This window comes from Rhinatrema bivittatum, chromosome 12 (assembly GCF_901001135.1).
Source record: "Rhinatrema bivittatum chromosome 12, aRhiBiv1.1, whole genome shotgun sequence".
Classification (NCBI taxonomy): Eukaryota; Metazoa; Chordata; class Amphibia; order Gymnophiona; family Rhinatrematidae; genus Rhinatrema; species Rhinatrema bivittatum.
In genome coordinates this window covers 53821625-53844537 of record NC_042626.1, presented here as the reverse complement: position 1 = coordinate 53844537, position 22913 = coordinate 53821625, and the positions used below count along the sequence as shown (strand labels likewise).

At 46.9% G+C, this 22913-nt stretch overlaps 1 protein-coding gene across 2 annotated transcripts in view; it reads right to left on the bottom strand.

The window, feature by feature from the left end:
- DHX8 (DEAH-box helicase 8) overlaps nt 1–22542 on the bottom strand; it is a 60305-nt gene extending 37763 nt beyond the window's left edge. The window contains exons 1-7 of one of the 2 annotated variants that reach the window (XM_029572900.1): nt 22221–22542; nt 19894–19930; nt 14874–14959; nt 8481–8553; nt 6546–6631; nt 1279–1388; nt 773–1090 (exon numbers count right to left, since the gene is read on the bottom strand). In XM_029572900.1, the coding sequence (XP_029428760.1) occupies nt 773–1090; nt 1279–1388; nt 6546–6631; nt 8481–8514 (548 nt within the window). In that variant the 5' untranslated portion in view covers nt 8515–8553; nt 14874–14959; nt 19894–19930; nt 22221–22542. The remainder of the gene's footprint in view (nt 1–772; nt 1091–1278; nt 1389–6545; nt 6632–8480; nt 8554–14873; nt 14960–19893; nt 19931–22220) is intronic. The other variant, XM_029572899.1, reaches the window with a different exon arrangement.
- Between the last annotated feature and the right edge of the window lie 371 nt (nt 22543–22913).

The following is a 22913-nucleotide window of genomic DNA, read 5'->3' as shown; positions in this document are numbered from 1 at the left end:
TTCGGAAGAAAGGAGGGTACTGCACATAAGGAAATTCCAGCATCTGAGCTCTTCAAAAAGAGATCTCTACATGACAAAGCCTGAAGCTCTGAAATCCTATGGGCGGAACAGATTGCCACTAGAATCACAACCTTTAGGATGAGATCCTTCATAGTTGCTCTCCTTAGGGGCTCAAATGGAGTCATACATATCCACCTAAGGACCAAATTTAGGTTCTAGGAAGAACACAACTAACCTTTTTTTTTAAGCTAAAATTTCCAGACTGTAGGTTTTGCACCTCTACCATCTGCTGGAAGGGAGGCAAAACCCAGGAGTCTGGACTGATCTGGGTATGAACAGTTATCTTATTTTTTTTAAACATGAATCATTCCAGCCATAAGCTGCCTGAAGCTGGACTCGTTGCATCATCCCGACACACTGGCTTATAAAAGTCACACCTTGCCAGAAAGGGATCTCGTATTCCAGAAAGTCTGTACCTTTAGACATTCAACAGCCTGATTTAAAAAAAGGCATCGTTCATAACTCCCTTCTTTCTTAGGCTATGGATTGAGCCAGCTGGTCCTTTACCTGCCATAATATACTATGTATTTATAGGGATTTACTTTGGAGAAACTGGCAATCACGATGGCTCAAATCCACAGTGAACGATGTACAATTCTTACATTGGTCCAATGTGGTTTTCATTTAGCTATTATTATTATTATTATATTTAGCAGGCCATCGTAGTGCTCTCTCTCCATTTACAGGAAGAGAACAGAAATGACTTACTCACCTAAGCCCCTCCAGCTGAACGAAGCACCCGAACTGCATGATGCTGGTCACTTTGCCATTGTAGATGTCCCCGATGGAGGGCTCCTCCGGCGGAGGCCGATCCACGTGTTTGTCCCGCCATCGGTCGTTGGTCTTCTCCACGTGCTTGTCTCTCTCCCGATGGTCCTTGCCGGGGCTGGTGCTCCTGCTCCGGGACCGGTGACGGGACTTGGCCTTCTTCCTATCTCGTGATCTTGAGCGTGACCGGGAGCGAGACCGGTGCCGGCGCTTCCGGTCCCGGTCTCTGCTGCGACTCCGGCTCCTCCTCTTCTTCTTATCCCTGGCATTAAACATCAGACCACAGCATTCTGGGAATGTACACCGGAAGCTTTTATATTTTCATTAGTGAGCGACTGAGTATTATGTACCAACACAAATCGTTCACTCGTGCTTGCAGGAAAGCTGCAAGGAGGCAAGTGCTCCTGAATAACTACTGGTAACAGATAACTAGAGAAGTTAATTACCTACCGGTGTTTGGAACTTCTGACTTTTTCCTCACCAGCTGCACTTGGCATTAGAGCTTCAAGCTCCTTTAGAGCATCTGCAGCCACCTTAACATCATCTGCATCCAACATGTTCTGTAAGAATTGAGCATTCATGTCATCAAGCTACAAGGGGTCTTCTGGCTGTGGCAGCAAACACAAAAATTCCTACTTGCAATGAACACCCAACCTCACCTGCTTTCACTTACATTTTTATCCCCTCTTCAGCAGGAATATGCATAATTCATATTTTAAATATGCAGGCATAATGCATATACAGGGCTCTGATGTCTATCAGCACAGCAGCAACCCTAATTTACTTAAGATTGCAAACAGCTGACTAGGAGGAGCTTTCAAAAACTATCACCTGAGGTCTCACTGCATGAATGCATTGGATTCAGGGCCCTTGATCACAGGATACCTTGGTGTGTGATCCCCCATTCAAAACCATCACTCCAACTGGGCTAAAGTGAGTTATAAGATGATCTAAAATAAAAGAACAATCCCCGGGTAGTTGCAAATCAAGGCTCATGCTGCCGGCTCCCAGCCCCAGTTCCGAGTGAGCTGGAAGCTGGTTCATTAAAAAAAAAAAAAATAAATAAATAAAATAAAAAATGTTTTTTTAAAGAATGATTCACAAGGTTGTTTCAACTAAGTGAACTTCCTGAAAAAAATGTACATTTTTCTAGCACTACTGCTGTAACACAGTGAAAGATAAGTAATATAGACTGCGCCTCCCCAATTCTACAGACTGGACAGCACGGTACAGAGGGGGGGTGTCGAAGGGAGGTGCTTTACCCACACATCTCAGAAGTCTGACAGACCACTGTGCTATTATGAGAAATGAGGATTAAATCAGTACAGAGAATATATGGGAGGGTGGGGGTGGAACAACAGCTGATAAGGCTCCATGATGCAATGCCTCCTTCCAGAAATGTGGGATTTTTACAATTTAATAAAAGGAAAAACAATATGAAAGCAAAAGCAAAATAATTAAAGATACTTAATACAATTTAGAATTTAAGAACATAAGAACATGCCATACTGGGTCAGCCCAAGGGTCCATCAAGCCCAGCATCCTGTTTCCAACAGTGGCCAATCCAGGCCATAAGAACCTGGCAAGTACCCAAACACTAAGTCTATTCCATGGAACCACTGCTAATGGCAGTGGCTATTCTCTAAGTGAACTTAATAGCAGGTAATGGACTTCTCCTCCAAGTCCAAACCTTTTTTAAACCCAGCTACACTAACTGCATTAACCACATCCTCTGGCAACAAAATCCAGAGCTTAATTGTAGGTTGAGTGAAAAAGAATTTTCTACGATTAGTTTTAAATGTGCTACTTGCTAACTTCATGGAGTGCCCCTTAGTCCTATTATCTGAAAGAGTAAATAATTGATTCACACTTACCTGTTCTAGACCTCTCATGATTTTAAAGATCTCTATCATACCCCCCCCTCCCCCCCCCTCTTCTCCAAGCTGAAAAGTCCTAACCTCTTTAGTCTTTCCTCATAGGGGAGCTGTTCCATCCCCTTTATCATTTTGGTCGCCCTTCACTGTACCTTCTCCATTGCAAGTTTCATTCCTGTAGTACCACAGATCCGCCCAGACTCCTGGGTTTTGCCTCCCTGCCAGCAGATGGAGATAGAGAATGTTTCACTGACACTGTATGTAACCCAGTGTGCCACCTGCAGTCCCTCACTACTGACCTGTACCAAGCCAAGATGACAGCAACAACCATAAATTTCGAAGAAAACTTCCTCCCCTCCAACTAGCCAGGAGAAGGTGAAGTTGGCCAAAAAGACAATGGAAAACCCATTTCCCAAATTTAACTTAAGCAATCAGCACTGAAAACTTCCAACAACTCTGCACTATTATCAAAGCAACAGTATGAGCAGTGGACTCTCCCCCACCCCCAATAAATGGGCGGGTCTCTGGACTGATCTGTGGTACTATAGGAATGAAAATTAGCAGGTAAGAACCAAATTTTCCTCTCTCTGTACATACCCAGATCAGTCCAGACTCCTGGGATGTACTTAAGCTCCCCTTAACTCGGGTGGGATCTGGAGAGTTCTGCTTGAACACTCTCACCAAAGCCCCGACATCCAAGCGATAACGTCTAGCAAAAGTGTGCAACAACTTCCCAGCAAATTTCATGAGGAGACATGTTGTGACTCAGCCCAGGAAGTTGCCTGAGAATGCATCGTGTGCTCCTAAACCCCCCAGCAGCGGACTCCCTTTAGAAATGTAAGTCAACTCGATTGTTTTCTTCAGCCACCACACAACTGTAGTCTTAGATGCCCAACTTCCCTTCTTTGGACCACTACACAGTACAAAGAGATAATCTGATCTACAAAGAGATGATCCAATCTAAAGAAATCATAAGTGAGCTTTAGATACCTCAATAATGCACGCCTCCCATCTAAGAGCCTAAACTCCCTCGCATGATGTGTAAAGGAATCCAAATCCGGAAGAGCTGTAAGCTCCTCTGTCTAAGATGGAACGCCGAGACTACCTCAGGCAGAAAAGAAGGCACCATGCATAAAGATACCCCCGAATCAGACATCTGTAGGAAGGGATCTCGACACGACAGCTCCTGGAGTTCTGAAATTCTCCTGGCTGAACAAATAACCACTTTAAGATTTAAGTCCTTAACCGTAGCTCTCTTTAGTGGTTCAAACCAAGCATCACACAATCCTCTAAGGACAAGATTTAGATTCCAAGATGGACAAATGTTCCGCATTGGAGGACGGAAGTTTTTAGCTCCCCGAAGAAACCATATAACATTCGGATGTGCGGACAGAGGATACTCTTGCATCTTACCATGGAGACAACTCAATGTCACTACTTGCACTCTCAGAGAGTTAAAGGGCAGTCCCCTTGACCTGAACCTTTCTGCAGAAAAGCCAAAATATGCAACAGCTGAGGCTGCACTCCATCAACAGCAGTCCAGGACTTGAAGTTCCTCCAAATTCGCACATACATCAAGGATGTAGAAGGTCACCTAGCCTGCAATTTGGTGGAAATAACCACTTCCAAACATCCCCTCCATCTCAGTTGTCTCCTCTTGGAAGCGAAGCCACAAGACAGAAGTGAACCACCTGACTCAAAAATATTGGGCCCTGGTGGAAAACAGTTGACAGATGTCCGAACCTCAGGGGCTTGTCTATGGCCTCTTGATCAGTTCTTGGAATCATGGTCATTGTAGCCTCTCTAGAGCTACCAGAATCACATTGTCCAGATGTTTCTCTATCCGCCGTAATCCCTGGTCCAACAGAGGCCACAGAGGGAAGACAAAGAAGAACCCCTCAAGTTCAAGCAGCAACTGAGCTCAGATTCCTTTCAAACTGTGTTCTGTTCGACGGCTATAAAACTGCAACGCTTTGGTGCTCTCTTTGGTCGGGATACCCCCATCTTCCGTGAATGAGATACATTGCTGCCTTTGACAGCTCCCATTCCCTGGAGTTTAACTTCCTCTGACTGAGAAAATCCGCCTGAACGTTGTTCATTCTGCGATGTGAGAAACTGCCAGCTGCTCCAGCTGGCCTCTCTAGTCACTGCCTGCTAGACGCAGACCCCTGAACGCCACGCTGCTTTTGCCACACGAGCACGCCGTTCCTCCCCACGCCCCTGGCACCACCAGCACAGCAACAGTCCCTCAGTGCCATGGAGCCAACACCCAGTCTCCTCCACAGGCAGAGAAGTTGCTAAAAAAAAAAAAAAACCATTGCTGAGCTCCTCGAGCTGCTAAGGTAGCTCCCCACCCGAACCCCGATGCTGCACAGATTTCTCCAACTAGTTCCTTGTTCACTTTTTTTTTTTTAACTCTCTGAGAACAAATAAAGATATATAGAAACCAATCCTTTCCTTTGGTGCAGAGGTTCCAGTGCCAGGAGCGCAGGCCACATGGCAGATCAGAAAAGAGCCAGACCACTGGCTATATCCATCTCCTTTCGCCAAACTTTAGTAACCCAGCCTAGGGCAAACCGTATAAAAAGGATACTTCTCTGCTCCATTGGGCTTGCAGTGCAGAACTGTCAGCAGCTTTCACCACTGTCTCGTGGGGAATGAGGGATCTGGACCACCAGATGTCCACAACATGGACCTCTGGACCGAGTTATCAGAAGGGTCACCAATCCCCTGCTCATCTACTTCAAACCAGGGGAGACGGCCCCACAAACCCCTGAGAGGATCCAGAAATTTTGTCTTTTAATCTTCTATGTTTTTTCTCTCTCTCCAGACTGCAGGTTTTACACCATCTACTGGAGACAGAAAAATACTGAGGGACTGCAGATGGCACACTGGGTTAGGTACAGTGTCAGTAAAACGTTTTGTCTCCATCTGCTGGTGGGAGGCAAAACCCAGGAGTCTGGACTGATCTGGGAACATACAGGGAACAGTTATTTATCCTTTAGGGAAAGGTTATTTATCCTTTCAATAATACTAAAACAAGGGGACACTCCATCAAACTTAGAGCCAGCAGATGCAAAACAAATCATAGGAAGCATTTTTTCATTCTGTGCACAATGAAGCTGTGGAATCTTTTGCCAGAGGATGTGATCAAGGTGACTAGAACAGTGGGTTTTAAGAGAGGGAGACTAGGAAGAGCCCCCTGGGAGTGAGTAACAAGAAACAGATTTACTTTTTGGCATATGCTGGGTACTTGTGTCTCAGACAGGCCACAGTCGGAGATAGGACGCTGAGCTTGATAGACCTGCATGGCATCTCTCATGCTATCTGCAAAATTGCAATTCTAAAATCAGTGTTTCTTTTTTAAAGCGATTCAATTGGAGACTTTCTTGAAAGCATGTTTCTTGGGATAAATAAGATGTTTTGTGTATCTAATAGGCATGAGGATGGAACATCAGCATGTACTGGATGCATATTTTTATGTGTTTTGATTTCGTTTCCCCTTCCCCCTTGATATATAGAATTTCAGTTGAAGACTAGTTATATGAATGTAATCTTCAATTTTGAGTTTTATGTCACTTCTTTACAGTGCTACCTTGCTGGAAAAAAGAGATGCTGGTAGTCAAATACAAGATGTATGTTTTTTGGTTCTTTTAAGGACCACAGGGCAAATAAAAGCAGTGGAGGAAAAAGGTGCTAGTACTCAATACTGGCATACACTCCCTTAAAAAAACCCCAAACCCTGCTTCTTTACATGGTATGCAGTAATACTTGTATTTTCCTTTGAGTGATTTACACTGAAACCTTTATGCATTTCACGTGAGGTATAAATCTTCTACTTACCCGAACCATAGGATCATCTGGTCTGCACAGGGCCGGAAACAGGTCCTTCAGCTTCTCTTTCTCTGTCTTGGGTTTCACAGATGCTTCTGGTTAAAATAAAATTATAAAACAATGATTTAGTTGTGTAACTTTAAATGACCCTAAGATGTGAACGATAATGAGGAGAATTTTTAAGCATTTTTGAATGTACAAAATATGGGTGTACAGGCATGAATGTCATGGTAGAAAATCGCAAGGATACATCCACATGAACATATGTGCGTAACCCAATTTTGAGAACAAAAAACAGAAGGAGGTGTTCCTAGGGATGCAGTAGAGCACAGTTTGGATTCACATGAATACTTTTGATTTAAAAAAAAGCATGCGGTGTGATTTTGCACACAAGTTACACATTGCAAAAAAACAGGCGTAACTTTGTGCAGGCAACTGTGTGCATTGCTTCGCATAACTTTCCAAGCAAACGTGCGGGCATTAATTCACTCTGAAAATTGGTGCAACTTATGCACCTCGTTGCCGCTTAGGTTACCCGCACTGTTACAAACTCCCCCTCAGCGAGGTTACGAGAACCTGCTGGGTTGGTCCTAGCTGTTGGAAACATCCCCAACTGTAGGAATGTTTCAGTAGCAGAAACTACTCGGCATGTTTCTGCACATATCTGGGTGTCCCTCGAGTGCACAAAATGCTTTAGGACCAAATTAAAAACAAAATATTCCACATCACAAGGTAATCAACTGAGAAATCATATGAGAGCCCTTTAACAAAGTCCACACCAATGCAAAAGATGCTACACTGGTGAAAGAGTCCAGACACTAAAACTCCAGGAATGAAAACCTCAAGAGAACCACAAGGCGTCGGACCTGGGTAGAGATCCAGTAACTTTATTGGACCTGCCGAATACTGGAGCTGCAAAGAATCTGAGACTGAAATCAAACAATTTCTTTGTCCTGTCAGACATCATCAGCCATAGCTCAAGGCCTCACGAGCAGAGCATACCACCCAAGAAAGAGATCTAGGCGTCATAGTGGATAACATATTGAAATCGTCGGTTCAGTGTGCTGCGGCAGTCAAAAAAGCAAACAGAATGTTGGGAATTATTAGGACGGGAATGGTGAATAAAACGGAAAATGTCATAATGCCTCTGTATCGCTCCATGGTGAGACCGCACCTTGAATACTGTGTACAATTCTGGTCGCCGCATCTCAAAAAAGATATAATTGCGATGGAGAAGGTACAGAGAAGGGCAACCAAAATGATAAAGGGGATGGAACAGCTCCCCTATGAGGAAAGACTAAAGAGGTTAGGACTTTTCAGCTTGGAGAAGAGACGGCTGAGGGGGATATGACAAAGGTGTTTAACATCATGAGAGGTCTAGAACAGGTAGATGTGAATCGGTTATTTACTCTTTCGGATAGTAGAAAGACTAGGGGGCACTCCATGAAGTTAGCATGGGGCACATTTAAAACTAATCGGAGAAAGTTCTTTTTCACTCAATGCACAATTAAACTCTGGAATTCGTTGCCAGAGGATGTGGTTAGTGCAGTTAGTGTAGCTGTGTTTAAAAAAGGATTGGATAAGTTCTTGGAGGAGAAGTCCATTACCTGCTATTAAGTTGACTTAGAAAATAGCCACTGCTATTACTAGCAACGGTAACATGGAATAGACTTAGTTTTTGGGTACTTGCCAGGTTCTTATGGCCTGGATTGGCCACTGTTGGAAACAGGATGCTGGGCTTGATGGACCCTTGGTCTGACCCAGTATGGCATGTTCTTATATTCTTAAAAGGTAAAAGTGAATTTAAAAAGAATAAAAAAAAACAAAACTCCAGGAGAAAAAAAAAAGCACTGCCCAAGAACGTAAAAATACTAATTTCTCTTGCTAATGAAATATATAACCAGCAAAATCATATGGAATAAAACCTTGAAATTCTGCACACACCTTTGCTGGTGGATGGCTTTGCTGGAGGTCGCATGGTCTGTATGAGGCGCAGTAAATTGCTGATCAGGGAATCCTGAAACAGAACAAAATTAACACTTAGCTACAAATATTGGTGCAGTTGATTTGAAAATAGAACAAAATGAAAGCAATGCAAACGAGGCAAGCATTGACCCCTCAGGGTAACAAATGCCCCAATATATGCTAAAAAAAAAAAAAAAAAAAAAAAAGGCAACCAAGGGGGAAAAAATAAGATTGGAAAAAGTGCAGTATGACACTCACACCACTCAGGTCCTATGTGCTTGTGCAACTCCACACTGGCGGCTAAGAAGCAGTTTTGTATTTTGCTATTTTCCTGGCTGCTTTTTCAAAGTAACCAAAGTTCAGGAAAATTAGTTCTTACCTGTTAATTTTCGTTCCTGTAGTACTACGGATCAGTCCAGACCATGGGTTAAGCCTCCCGTCCAGCAGATGGAGACAGACTAAAACTGAAAGGGTATCCTATATCAGGACAGAGCCTACCCTGCAGTCCTTCAGTATAACCATTGTCAAAGCAGAAAAACAAGATAAAGAACAAGATCAAGCAAGAAACCACAAAAAACTCAATGGAGTAACTCTACAACCTTGTAAGGAACTCTGTAGGAAGAAACGCTCTTGCATGTACTTGGTCATCAAAACCAATGCTTCCGGTGTTCAGAAGAGAATAAAACAGTACTGGCATCCTAATACCTGTAGGAAAAGCTTCGAGCAGACGATGTGACAGAACAGCAGGGAAGGGCGTCTGGACTGATCCATGGTACTATAGGAACGAAAATTAACAGGTAAGAACCAATTTTCCTTTTCCTGTACGTACCCGGATCAGTCCAGACCGTGGGATGTACCAAAGCTTCCCTAAACCGGGTGGGACAGAGACAGTCCCACTCGAAGCACTTGCCGACCAAAAGAACCAAAAATCTGTACTTGCACATCCAGGCAGTAGTGTCGAGCAAAGGTATGCAGGGACGTCCATGTAGCGGCCCTGCAGATTTCTTGCGGAGAAACCGATTGGCTCTCCGCCCAGGAAGTAGCTTGAGAATGCAACAAATGAGCTTTTAGGCCCTCAGGAACTGCCCGACCTTGGCAAAGATAGGCCAAGGAAATTGCCTCCTTCAACCACCAAGCAATAGTAGTCTTAGAAGCCGGTTTGCCCCGATTGGGACCACTCCAGAGGACGAAAAGATGATCCAAAACCTGAAAGTCATTGGTAACCTGGAGATACTGGAGTAGAACACGTTTGACATCAAGCCTGCGAAGATCGCCCCCAGCGGTACCCGCAATCTCCTCTGGAGAGAACGCTGGAAGCTCCACCGACTGGTTGACATGGAAAGCGGAAATGACCTTTGGCAAGAAAGAAGGCACCGTCTTGAGAGAGACCCCTGAATCGGAAAAACGCAGAAAGGGTTCCCGACAGGACAACGCTTGGATCTCTGAGACCCACCGAGCGGAAGAGATAGAAACAAGAAAAACTGCCTTAAGCGTGAGATCCTTTACTGTAGCCTGACGGAGGGGTTCGAACGGAGCAGTACAGAGAGCCCAAAGGACGAGATTAAGATTCCATGACGGACAAGTGGAGTGAGCTGGCGGTCGTAGGTGCTTGACGCCCTTCAAGAACCGAACCACGTCCGGGTGGCCCGCTAAGGGATGATCCTCGACCCTTCCGAGGAGAGATCCGAGAGCGGAGACTTGCACGTGCAAGGAACTGAGGGAGAGACCCTTGGAGAGACCCTCCTGTAGGAAAGAACGAACCAATGAAACCGGAGTGGAGCGCGCCGAGATTCCAGACTCCGTACAAACAGTCTCAAAGACTTTCCAAACGCGTACGTGAGCTAGAGAAGTCGACTGCTTACGAGCCCGTAGTAAAGTGGAGATAACCTCCTCCTTATAGCCCTTACACATCAGGCATCGCCGTTCAAAAGCCAGGCCACTAGACAAAAGCGATCAGCCTGGTCGAAAAATATGGGACCCTCCCAAAGCAGACGAGGAAGATGGCCGAGCCGGAGAGGTCCTTCCGTCGCCAGGTTGACGAGATCCGCGAACCACGGTCTGCGAGGCCATTCGGGTGCTACCAGAACCACTGGCCCCTAGTGGAGTTCTATTCTTCGGAGAACTTTGCTCACCAGAGGCCACGGAGGGAACACGTAGAGAAGGACGTCTGCAGGCCAGCGGAGAGCCAGAGCATCCATTCCCTCCGAGCTGTGCTCTCTCCTGCGGCTGAAGAACCTGTTGGCCTTGGCATTGCGCAAGGTCGCCATGAGGTCCAGGTGAGGGGTACCCCACCTGTCGACGATCAGGTCCATGGCTTCTTCCGAAAGTTCCCACTCTCCTGGATCGAGAGACTGGCGACTGAGGAAAATCAGCCTGTACATTCTCCTTGCCCGCTATATGGGAGGCCGCCAGGCAATCCAGATGCCGCTCCGCCCAGTCGACGAGACGGCTTGCTTCTAGAGCCACCAGGCGACTGCCCCCACGGTGGTGGAGTTGTCGGAGAGAACCCTCACCGCGGATCAGGGGCAAAAACTCCTGTAGATCCAGACGCACCACCCGGGCCTCCAGCCGATTGATGCGCCAACGAGAATGAATCAGAGACCAGATCCCATGCGTGGTCTGGGACTGGCAGACTGCGCCCGAGCCAGAGAGGCTGGCATCCGTGGTTACTACCGTCCACTGTGGAGTCTGAAGAGGCGTTCCCCGGAGAAGATGAGGAAGCGAAAGCCACCACTGCAAGGCGGCGATGGTAGAGGCCGAAAGCGGGAAAACTGTGTGAAACTGTTCCGACACCGGCTGCCAACGGGATAGCAAAGCTCTCTGTAACGGGTGCAAATGCCCAGGGGACGAGGTCAATGGTGGAGGCCATCGAGCCCAGGTCCTGGAGGTAGTCCCACACCGTTGGGAGAGGGAGTGAGAGGAGGTTTTGTACCTGGTTGATAAGTTTGAGAGCCTGAGTGCGAGGTAGGGACACCTTGCCGATCCAAGTATCGAAGCGGGTCCCCAGAAATTCCAACACCTGGGAAGGCCGAAGATTGCTTTTGGGAAAATTCACTATCCACCCGAGGGAGGCGAGGAGAGCAAGAACTCGATCCACTGCCTGCCTGCAGCGACTCTCCGACTTGGCCCACACGAGCCAGTCGTCCAGATAGGGGTGGACCAGGGGACTCCTTCTCGGCGGAGCGCAGCCACCACCACCACGACTTTGGTGAAGGTGCGCGGCACGGTGGCCAGGCCAAAGGGCAACGCCCGAAACTGAAAATCACGGTTGAGGATGTGGAAGCGAAGATACTTCTGGTGAGCGTGGCGAATCGGAATGTGGAAGTCAGATCGAGAGAGGCGAGGAACTCTCCGGGATGAACCGCCACGATGACCGCTCTCAAGGTCTCCATGCGAAAATGTGGGATCTTGAGGGCCCGGTTGACCCTCTTGAGGTCCAAGATCGGCCGAAAGGCACTGTCCTTTTTGGGTGCCACGAAGTAAATAGAATACTGGCCGGCGCAGAGTTCCTCCTCTGGAACTGGGACAATAGCACCCAGACCCAGAAGCCTAGCGAGGGTTTGGTCTACTGCCTCCCGCTTGAGATGGCCACAAGGGGAGACTACGAAGAGGTCCGGTAGGTCTCGAGCAAATTCTAAGGTGTAACAGTCTCTGACAATCTCGAGAACCCACTGGTCTGACGTGATTTTGACCCACTCCTCGAAAAACAGGGAGAGATGACCACCCAGAAGGGGGACCGAGGAATGGGCCAACCAAACTTCATTGTGGGACTGGCTTTGGGGTGGCGTGCTGGGACGCTCCCTCGCGGAAGGCCCGGCGCCCACGAAAGGGCTGGGACCAAGATTGGGACCGGGAAGAATAACCTCTGGAGGAGCCACCGCGCCCGCGAGGCATATATCTCCGTTGACTCCGGAAGCGAGGACGGGAGGGCGCAAACGACCGAGATTGTTTTGGACGGTCCTCCAGTAGCTTATGAACCTTGTTTTCCCCCAAGGAATTAATAAGCTGCTCAAGGTCCTCTCCAAAGAGCAACTTACCCTTGAAAGGCAACGTGCCCAACCTCGCCTTGGAGGACGGGTCTGTGGACCAATTGCACTGCCAGAGAAGCCTTCTAGCGGAAACCGCCGAGAACATCGCTTTCGCCTGGACGCGGAGGAGGTCGTACAGCGCATCTGCCCCATACGTGATGACGCCTTCCAACCGTTCAGCCTGCTCCGCCTCTGCAGACGGGAGGTCCTGGGTGCCTAAGACCTGCCCGCTGCATGAGACTGCTGCAGATAGTCGCCCGAATTCCCAAGGCCAGAACCTTAAAAATACGCTTTAGATGGGCTTCGAGCTTACGATCCTGTACGTCCTTCAGGGCCGTCGCCCCCACTACTAGGATAGTGGTGTGTTTGGTGACCGCAGAGACGGAAGAATTTACGGTGGGAATCCTCAGCATGTCCAAGCAGTCCTCCAGGAGGGGGTAGAGCTTGTCCATAGCCCTCCCAACACGGAGCCCCGCTTCGGGAGCTTCCCATTCTCGTAGGAGCAGCAGCTTATGCATAGGGTGGAAGGGAAAGGCACATGCCGGAGCCCTGAGTCCCACCAGGACCGGGGTCCATATCCTTAGGCAGCGAAGCTGTCAGTGTATTCGCAGGGGGTCCCTCAATCCCTAACTCCTGGAGGACAAAAGGAATGAGGGGTTCCAATTCCTCCCTCTGAAACATGCGGAGGACCCGGGGGTCATCCCTTTCCAGGGGGACCTCATCCTGGGGCAGCACAGGGCTCAAATCGGGTGGAAACTCCGAAAAATTCAGGTCCTCCGCACCAGGCAGCCCCGAATCGGGAGCTGCCGAAAAACCCAAGATGGCCGCCATTCCCATGGTTTGCCGACCCGGGAACGGCCGAGCCATGCGGTGAGAGACGCGACCCCGGGCTGAATTTTCCAGCACTGCCGAGGAGGGACCTTCCTCACCCGGCAGACATGCAGAGCAGAGCCCCCCCTGCGATAGGCGCGTCAAGGGCTCACCATAAGCAGTGCAAGCATGGAACACGGCATCCCCATTGAAGAGGAGCCGCGATCTATAATTGAAAACAGCTGATAAGAAAAAAAATTAGCTGCCGGCAGGAGTGGAGGCACAGTAATGAACCCTGTACGCTCCTCTGCACTACAGACTCTGGCTGCCGGCTTGTGGATTTAGTCTACTTCTTGTCCCTTTTGCAATTATTATTATTATTTAATTTTTTTTTTTATTAAGGGGAAGGGCAAACCTTCCCAGTGCAGGGAAAAACAAAGAGGAGCGCTGAGCCCCCAAGGCAGCCAGAGAAGGGGGGAGGAGGGGGGAGGGACTGGACCACCAGTTTCACCTCCCACACCGAAGCAGCAAAGTAGGGCTTAGGCTATGTCCAACACAAGGGGCCAAGCCCCCCTAAGCCCCTCAAGAGCCAGGAGCATCTCCTGTGAAAGGAAAGACAGGCAGAGTCCTTCACAAGCAAAATCAACTTTTTTTTTGTTTTAAACAATACTAGAAATAATTCTTTTAACTGCTTGCTTGATCCTTAGAGAAAAACAACAGGAAAAACAGAGGCTGACTAGCCAGGATCAGGGAACCGCAGGGTGAGCTGATCCATCTGCTGGAGACAGACAAATACTGAAGGGCTGCAGGGTAGGCTCTGTGCTGATATAGGATACCCTTTCAGTTTTAGTCTGTCTCCATCTGCTGGACAGGAGGGCTCAACCATGGTCTGGATTGATCCGGGTACGTACAGGGAATTCAGTTTTTACTGCTTGGCCAAAAACAGTACATAAAATGAGGGTAAGTTACCCAAGCTAGTTCAACTACAGTACTTTAGCTGGATTATCAATCACAAACTGCTTGGGTAGTTTGTGGCTTAAAAATCTCTATATTCAAATGTAGGCGGATCTACCAACTTAGGTGTGGGATGGAGGAAAGGAATACCCCTCTCCCTCCCAGGCAGAACCACAAATTTAAAATGTAACTACAGGGATAGATTTGCACCACCTCAAAGCAGGACGGCCTCAGGGAGGTAATCCGGTGCTTCCCACATGCCTTAAGATGCCTCTCTGTATTCACATAGTTCTCTCCCCGACTTCAGCACAGTCCTGGAACTGCCTATTTTTTAGGCAGGTAGAAGGCCATGTGCACACTTTTTATCCGATAGGCAGGGGTATATTTTCAGACACCAAAACGTTTCACAGCTGTATCCCAACTAAGCTTTGGAAAACCTAACCCCAATTAAAAACAGAACACTTACCCCCCCTCCCCCTTTCATCTTTCTAGTGTAACTGCAGACTGAATTTAGAACTCAGTAAATATCTGCATCACATTTACACAAAACTAAGAGAGAAAAATACAGAAAACAGCTTACTGTAAACTCGGCACCATTCTTCTCCAGGGCATTTTTAAAGCTGTCAAAGGTAGCAGCTTTCTCGGCAATATCGATCACAAACTCGGCTATAAAAGAATTTAAGATTATTACTGCAAACAAACAAGATTATATTTTAAGAAAGTTTTATCATTCATACCTTAGACAGATTAAATGCCCAATGCAGTATGAATTTGAAACAAACTTTTAAAGTGTTTGAGAATGCCTCTTTCCTGATTGTCCTGCTAGACCAGTCTGTACAAGTGGGATCATCCTCTGGTGGGCAGGTGGAGGCAGAGACCAAAAGCTCGCCGCTGAGCCCCCTCTCCATATGCTGCCTCAGTAGATGAGCAGACGGATGGTCTGGGGCTGCAGCTACATGGAACAGAAAGGAATGGCTCCAGGCAGCAGCCCTCCCTAGGGTCACTTTCCCTAGCATACTCTGAGCGGGCAGTCCTGCAAAGGGCTGATCTTCCCTTCCCCAGAGCAAGCGGGCGTTTTGGTCTCTCTGGTTTTCTGAGGTGCTTAGAGGTAGCCATTCACTGAAAAAGGAGGGCTAGACTGAGCAAGCCACCCTCCTCTCAATGGAGTCTGAGTTCCAGTACCAAGGAGCAAGCATTGGAGAATTGCCTGTGGCTCTTACCTTGCTGAGTCTGGCAGCGAGAGCTGAGGACTGGACTCCCAAGGCAACAGGCCGGACGAGGTACTGATTTCCCTGGTGGAGTGGGACAACAGGCTAAAATAAGGCTCTGGGCGGGAGCCAAAGAGGGAGAAAGGTAAACACTGCAGGTAAGTCTTAGCAAATCACAAGCTTCTGCTGGGAGTAGCAGAAACTGGGCCTGTGAATCCAACCTGGGTCTCCAACATGATAGGAAAGCTCCAGCCCACAACCACTGCTGTGAAATAGCAGGCAGGCCACACAAGAGCACAGTAAGAACATGTCTCACTGTTAATGGCAGTACAGTAGAACTGATACTGGGGTACCATGGTCAGGACTGGATGAACTCCCCTGTTCAGGCTGGAACCTCTTTGAGAGGTATCTGTGCCTTGCTTGGGCGGGCAAAGCCAATTAACCCAACGAGTCCTCCTTGGGTAACCAGGGGAGGAAATGGCTAAGTGGTTAAGATAAATGACTAATAAGCAGGAAAATGAAGGCTCTAAGCTGGTTTATTACATGGTAATTCTTTCTAACACTGTGCAAAGCAATTCATCTCCTGTTTCTTGAATTCACATCCCAGTGGTGTATGCCTCCATGTATCATAGCAAAATGCAGTCATAATTGCAGTTTTCCTTATAGAAGAAGCTAGAATTCTTTTTTTTGTGGCTATAGAACTGGAAAACAAGTAAGATTTGCAGGTTCTGAAACCCTTGGTTGGTCAGAGCAGTGGGAAACTCCCTTGATGAGAGAATCACAGCAACAACAGGGAAGGCAAATTAGGAGGCTCAGACTAAGTGAACAGCAATCCTAAGAAGCAAAGCAGAAGCCGATCCAGTTGGCTGTATAGCAGTGAAGAGAACGAGAATCGGATGATGGAAAAAGCCCTTTATGGAAATTTGCCCGACTCTGGCCGAGTTTCGCTCTTTTACCTAGAGCTGCCGCAGGGGCAACTAGAAACAAATATATAAGACGTTTTATATATTTGTTTCTAGTTGCTCCTGAGGCAGCTCTAGGTAAAAGAGCGAAACTCGGCCAGAGTCGGGCAAATTTCCATAAAGGGCTTTTTCCATCATCCGATTCTCGGTCTCTTCACTGCTATACAGCAATCCTAAGAGCCAGGTTTGCAGATGGTGAAGGTGCAGGCAACTTGGCATTGACTCAGATCATCAGCTGTAATCAGTTATGTGGGATCCTGGCTTGAACGTCAAGTTCCAGTACTTTATCTAACTCCCTACCAGGGTACCTTGTTTAAAAGAAAAAAAGATATAGCTATAGATATAGTAGTAAGTAGTTACTTATATTAAGGCCATCAAGCCACATGCTCTACCTCTTATCCCTCCCACAGACCATGGGAGCTCACCTCCCTCACCCTCTCAGCTGGGGAGGGACTGCAGGAAACATCCAGTGGAACTGGCTGTCTGCCCCTCTGCTGACACTGTTGAAGAGGATGGCAGTCCGTCCGTCCGTCCCCCCCCCCCCCTTTTTTTTTTTTTTTTTATCTCTACCTGTTTAGCTACACTTAACCAGCTGGTAGTCTGGTCCCCACAGGCAGCAGAGAGGGTGAGGTCATGAACCTTTTTACATAAGGACCCAGACGGAGTCACGGTTCAATTCTCGCAGAGGAGAAGTGCTGGGGATTGCCCCCATCTAGCCTGGTCGGGGCAAGTTCAAGAGAGACCAGAGGACTTCTGGAGCTCCCTCAGAAGGGGAGTGGAGGCGTAGCCTGATGGCCAAAACAGCAGGCTGTGGACGGGCAAGGCCAGGATTCGAGTCCAGGGGCTGCTCCCTGTGACCTTGGGCAGCTCGCCTTAGGTATAAACCTAGGGGGTCATTTACTAGGAGGTAATGTTTGCAGGTATCGTGCAATAAATCCAAACTCACAGGGAAACCTTCCTGCAGTTTTTTCCATGGTAAAAGAACCCAGTAGAGGAGTGCTTATCAGAAGCTCCTTCTGCACATCAGCCCCTGCCCCACTCTGAGCCAGTCCTGACTGAGGGAGTGGGGGCTGTTTAAAAGCTAAAACCCAATCATGTTGGGCATTTTCTCTCTTCCTTGGAAGTAAGCCATGTCATGAGTTTCGTCAGGCGTTAGTCGCCATTGTCATTATGGACTCCTAGGTACTGGTGTACTTAAGTCACAGAAACGCAGGGAGTCTCTCTTCTCTGGGTGGTAGAACACCAATAAGGGGAATTCCCGGACCCCAGGGTAGGCCTATAACCAAACTGGTGCTCAGATACCTTCTCAGATACCTGCCTCAAGGGCAGCAAGAAGGGTTTGTTGGGATTCTATATACCCAAGAGACAAAGAGGGATGAAGTCTCCTTATACCAGAAGGGAAATTAGTTCCTCCTTTTAAGCAGATATTACTATAGGACCAAGGTGAAGCCCTTTCTTCACAAATCAGGATCTCAAATCCTAACTGGTCTTCCTGAGCTTCAGTATAGAGCAGTCATCCTGCAATTACACCCTTGACATGAGCCATATAGGTTGAAGGAGGATATGGTCAGAACTAGCAGAAGCTTGGATGGGAATCCTAGCAGAGAACCAGAGCGGCTGGGCCCAAGGAGAGGGCAAGGGCCAGCCGTCTAGAATTCCAAAGTATCAGATTCTAGCTCAAAGTAGGCAGCCTAGGAGGAGGTAGCTAATGGCGTACCCTCAATGGCTGGGAGCAAACAGAACAATTAGCACTCACATACTCTGGGAAGTTAGTCAGATTCAAGCTATGATGGAGTTCTCCTGCTGAACTGAGCAGTAATTCACAGAGCCAACATAATCATCCTACGTATGAGGTGCCTGGAGCAGACACGCTGCAGACCCAGAAGTGTTAAGGTCTGGCAAGAGTAGCCTTTGCGCTAATAAGGGTCAGGTAATGCGCTGTCATAAGGGTTTTGGGTTAACTTAATTGTCTTAGACAAGAAAGTCCTTAAATCAAAAAAGGGAAAACAGGAACCAGGGGGTTCAAACGTCCTGGGAAGTTCATAACTGGCATCCAGCCTTCGGAGGATGGAGAAGCCAGAAGCCCGTATAGTCCCTGAACTTAGTCCAAGAGGTAAATGAAAGGGTGCATTTTTCAATGTAGCTAAATTATTCTTCCCTAGAATATCTATGACCACTCGGTTAAGAGAAGCAGACTAAAGGTGTCATGGCTGCTGGTGGTGAGAAGGCAAAGTGTAGAGTTCAGAGTCTCTGCGAGGTCAGCTTATGAAAGGTATAATATATTTCTGTCGGAGTCCAGGCTCCCAGTGGTGTCCTTCTACCAAAGGAGATTGGGAGGAAGGCATGCTTACAAGGACAGGCGCGGTTTGGCTTGCCGCAAAAGATAGGAACGAATGTTACTGCACTCCCCCTCAGATTAAGTTCTTCTGAGGAGTCAAGATCAGGCCTCCTCAACTTGGAAGTGGACTCACTTAGGAGAGGATCATCAATCACCCTCTTTTCGGATGTTGTAGGGTAGCATCTCTGAGATGATGATGCAAATCCACCTCTGTGGTGCTTTAGAAAATTTTAAAGGAAAAGGTATCGGAGTGCCCAATGTGAACTCTTTGTTTTAAGAATAGTGGTTTCTCATAAATCAAGAGATTTCATTATTGGGCTTAAGGAAACAAAAGGTCAAAGTCAGAAGCAGGAGCTAAGAACACTAGAGGTGCACAAGAAAGCAGACTTGGGTGTTAGCTACAGGGGCCCACAGAGGGCAAGGGAACCTCTAATGAAGCAGTTGCACACCAGGCTGGGGGAAAGTTTGCCGAGCATCGGAGAACATAACTGTCCACTTCCTGGTACCTGTCATTTCAAATGTCATTTGAAATGACATTTGAAATGACAGATACCAGCGTGGCCGTGAAGCGTTAGGCCCGCGCACCCAGGATACTGTATAGGCGCTCTATACAGTAAAATGGGTTGCACGGGCCTAACCTTCGCCTAACGCTTCGCAGACGCGGCATGCATTTGCATGCAATTAGAAGAGAGTATCGAGCGCTAGGTGAAGAGAACTGTGCATGCGGGGAACGAGGGTGCGCCTGGCACTGCCGCACTCTTTCTAAAGCAGCATAACTGTATCGACCTGTAAGTAAGCAATTGCGGGAACAGGTATCTTGAAGGCAAAACCAATGCCCCAAGGGCTTAAAGCACACTCGATGTAGGCCCAGGCATCATTCTGAACATAGTTTAAACTAGTGGACCCAGTAGGGCGGATACAAGGACATTTCTGCATACATTTACAGAACATTTGAGGCTGAACCTTTAGGAGAAGGGCACAGCAGGAAGCAGGTCGAAATTACTCCCACTCGGGATAGGTACAGCTTTGGAAATTCCCACTTGTACAGACTGGCCTGGTAGGAGAATCAGGAAGGTTCAGTTAGGTTCTTACCTGCTAACTGGCTTTCCTGGAATTTGGACAGACCAGTCTATAGCTCCACCCGGAAAGAGAACAGGGGTTAGAAAAAAAAATAAAATATATATATATATATGTAGGTATATTTTTTTATTTATTTATGTAGGTATATTTTTTTATTTATTTAGAGTTATGTGCCACTTTTTGCACTTTTTTCAGCGCTTCAAAGTGGATTACATTTAGGTACTGTAGGTATTTAGGAATATAGATTGATGTACACATAGAAATGACCGAAAGGATGTGTGTCTAATCTTTGAGTTTCAGGGAATCCTTATCCTCAGAAAACCAACAGCAAGTACATTCTCCACACAAGAAAGCAGCAACCCTAAACTGAGCATGGAGTAAGACTTCTTGCTGCTGGGCTAGTAACCAAGGAGTGAAAGTTGGTAGTATCAGGTTTTGTTATGTTGGAGATTTGGAAACCAAAAACTAACACTTGTCCTTGGATGTTTTTAACTTGGGCATAGGGTACTGAGGAACCGAAACAGTACAGGAACCTGGAGAGGGGGCTCAGTGGTGAGCTTTTGGTCTCTGGGCTCCATCTGCTAGCTGGAGGATAATCTGGATCTGGTCCGGACCAGGCATATTTAAAACTGTGTATGTGTGGTGAGGAATATTGTGGTTGATATATATGCACTGTTGAATATGTGTTATCATTAGAAATGTGTGTATTACAATGTAAAACTTGTATTTAATGGTTATACAATGTAATTTAATAACATGTTCATGTGAGATGTATAATAAAGGATATGAAGATTCTTGAATTGAGACAGATTCTGAAAATTCATGGTTATATTTCTTGGGATTCCCTAAATGAGTTGGATTGTATATTATTGAGGGGATCTAGCAGTGCCCCATAGTGATTGTGCCTGAAGCATATAAGCCCATCTGTCTGACCTTCTGAATAGCCAAACTACACAAATTAAGTTAACTCCTGGCTTAAATGTCTACGAATAAAACTCAAATATACATACTGACTATACAAATCCTGAAAGCCAAATACATGTACAGAGTCTGAAGGTCAGTTTGCCAACCATGGCCTTTCGCTCACTCCTTGTTGTCAACTCCACTCTCCAAGGGGTAGATGTTTAAAGCCTAAACAGCTAAGTTATGTGGATATCAGTGACACTGCTATACCATTGAATATCCGCATGGAAATAGCTACTTAGCCGGATAAGTTAGTTCTGTCTTCCTTGGACGGACCACTTATCCAGCTAAGTCAAATATCACTACTTAGCCAGACAACTTATCTGGCTAAGTAGCACACCCCCCAAATCTGCCCACAGCCCACCCACAATATTCTCGGGCTAAGAGATAGCAGACAAGTGGCTTATCTGGCTAGCCAGGCTGCTGAACTTAAGCAGATATGCAACAACTGCTAAGTAGCAGGATAACTCCTATTTATCCTGCTATCTGCCAGCTGAAGATTGGGTCCCAGAACCAGAAAAGACAAAAGCAACCAACCTTAAATTGACACTCATCAATACCTTCTGAGCTTTTATCATACCATTATCGTATTTATGCATCCGGTTATTTATGTACCGTCTCATAGTGATGTACCGCCACAGTTACTCACATATTCTTATTTAATCACTTTGCTACTCTATTACATTAATAGGCCAAAATGTAAATATTGCTCTGTACAATCTCTCCCCTTTTCCAGTTCCAAGTTGATTTCCCTGATTTTTTGTAACTTTCTCACATCCTTTATTTGATTCACTGTATTTATTCACTGTATTTAAAGTTCAAGGTTCTTACTGAGAACATTGTTTTAAGTTATGTTATGCTTTACACACTCTGTTAATTGTAAACCGGGTTGATGTGATGCCTGTCATGAAACTCGGTATAACAATAAATAAATAAATAAATAAATAAATATGTACTGCAGACTTAACAATGAGGAATGACAATGACCTCAGGCCACAAAAGTTTGGAAAAAGACACCCATGTATTACTAATGAGTCTCACCAGACTCCTTATAAGCAATTATCAAAAGACAAAAGCAAGCCCCAGCCAGGAAAGCACACTATTAGTGTCATCAGGCCCGGATTTAGGCATAGGCAACATTAGGGCGCCAAATTTTGAAGGCACTAAATACTCAGGCCAAAGAGAAGTGAACTGTGCCAAGAAGGAGCCTGTTCCAGTCATCCACTTCAAAGGCATACTGCTGTGGCACTGTGGAGGACTTCACAAACTGACTTCCAAGGTCCTCTTACCCCCATTCTGCATACGGGGGCCCAAATTGTAAATCTTGCCCTGTGTCATGGAGATAGGCCTGGATCGCGCACCCCCTCGAGACTCACCCAAGTCCTTGTCGTTGATGCCCAGATGATTGTCCAGCTCCGTGCACACCTTAGACACCAGGGACAGGTACTCGAGCGTACTCAGTTCGTCCAGTTCCGCCATGGTACCGGGGAGAGGGGAAACCATAAGTGGCCTGAAGTAGACAGGGCCAGGCCAAAGGCCCGAGAGGGAAGGGAACGATCAAGCCAGGAGCTCGGGGATCGGGAGGGAGGAAGGAAGGCCCCCCCTCCTCACGGTGCCGTTTCCTTCGGCCTTGGGAGCCGGACGTGTTTTCGTGACGTCCCAGCGTCATGTCAGGACGCTACGTCCTGACGCCACGGTACGGCGCTGCCTACTGTCGCATCAAAGACGTATGAATGGGCGGGCGGTCTCATGAGGCTCTGAGTGGTAAGCGTCGCAGAGTTGTGACGTCCCTGCGTGCCTCCTGCTAGCTTAGTTGTAGTTTTGGTGGCAGTGGGATAAACCTTGTGTAATTGTTTTGGTGCGATAACAGGCGTCAGAACTTGCAAAGTATCTTTGTTTTGCAAGAAGCTTTCAAGTGTCTGAAAGGCGGAATATAAATCAGATAAATAAAAATAAGAAGGTAAGACTTAATGACTACTTCTTCCCCATCTGCTTGCCATCTTCTAACCCGCTCTCTAGAACAGCAAGAGATCCCAGGGCAGGGAAATCCTGTCTTTAAACTATGCAAA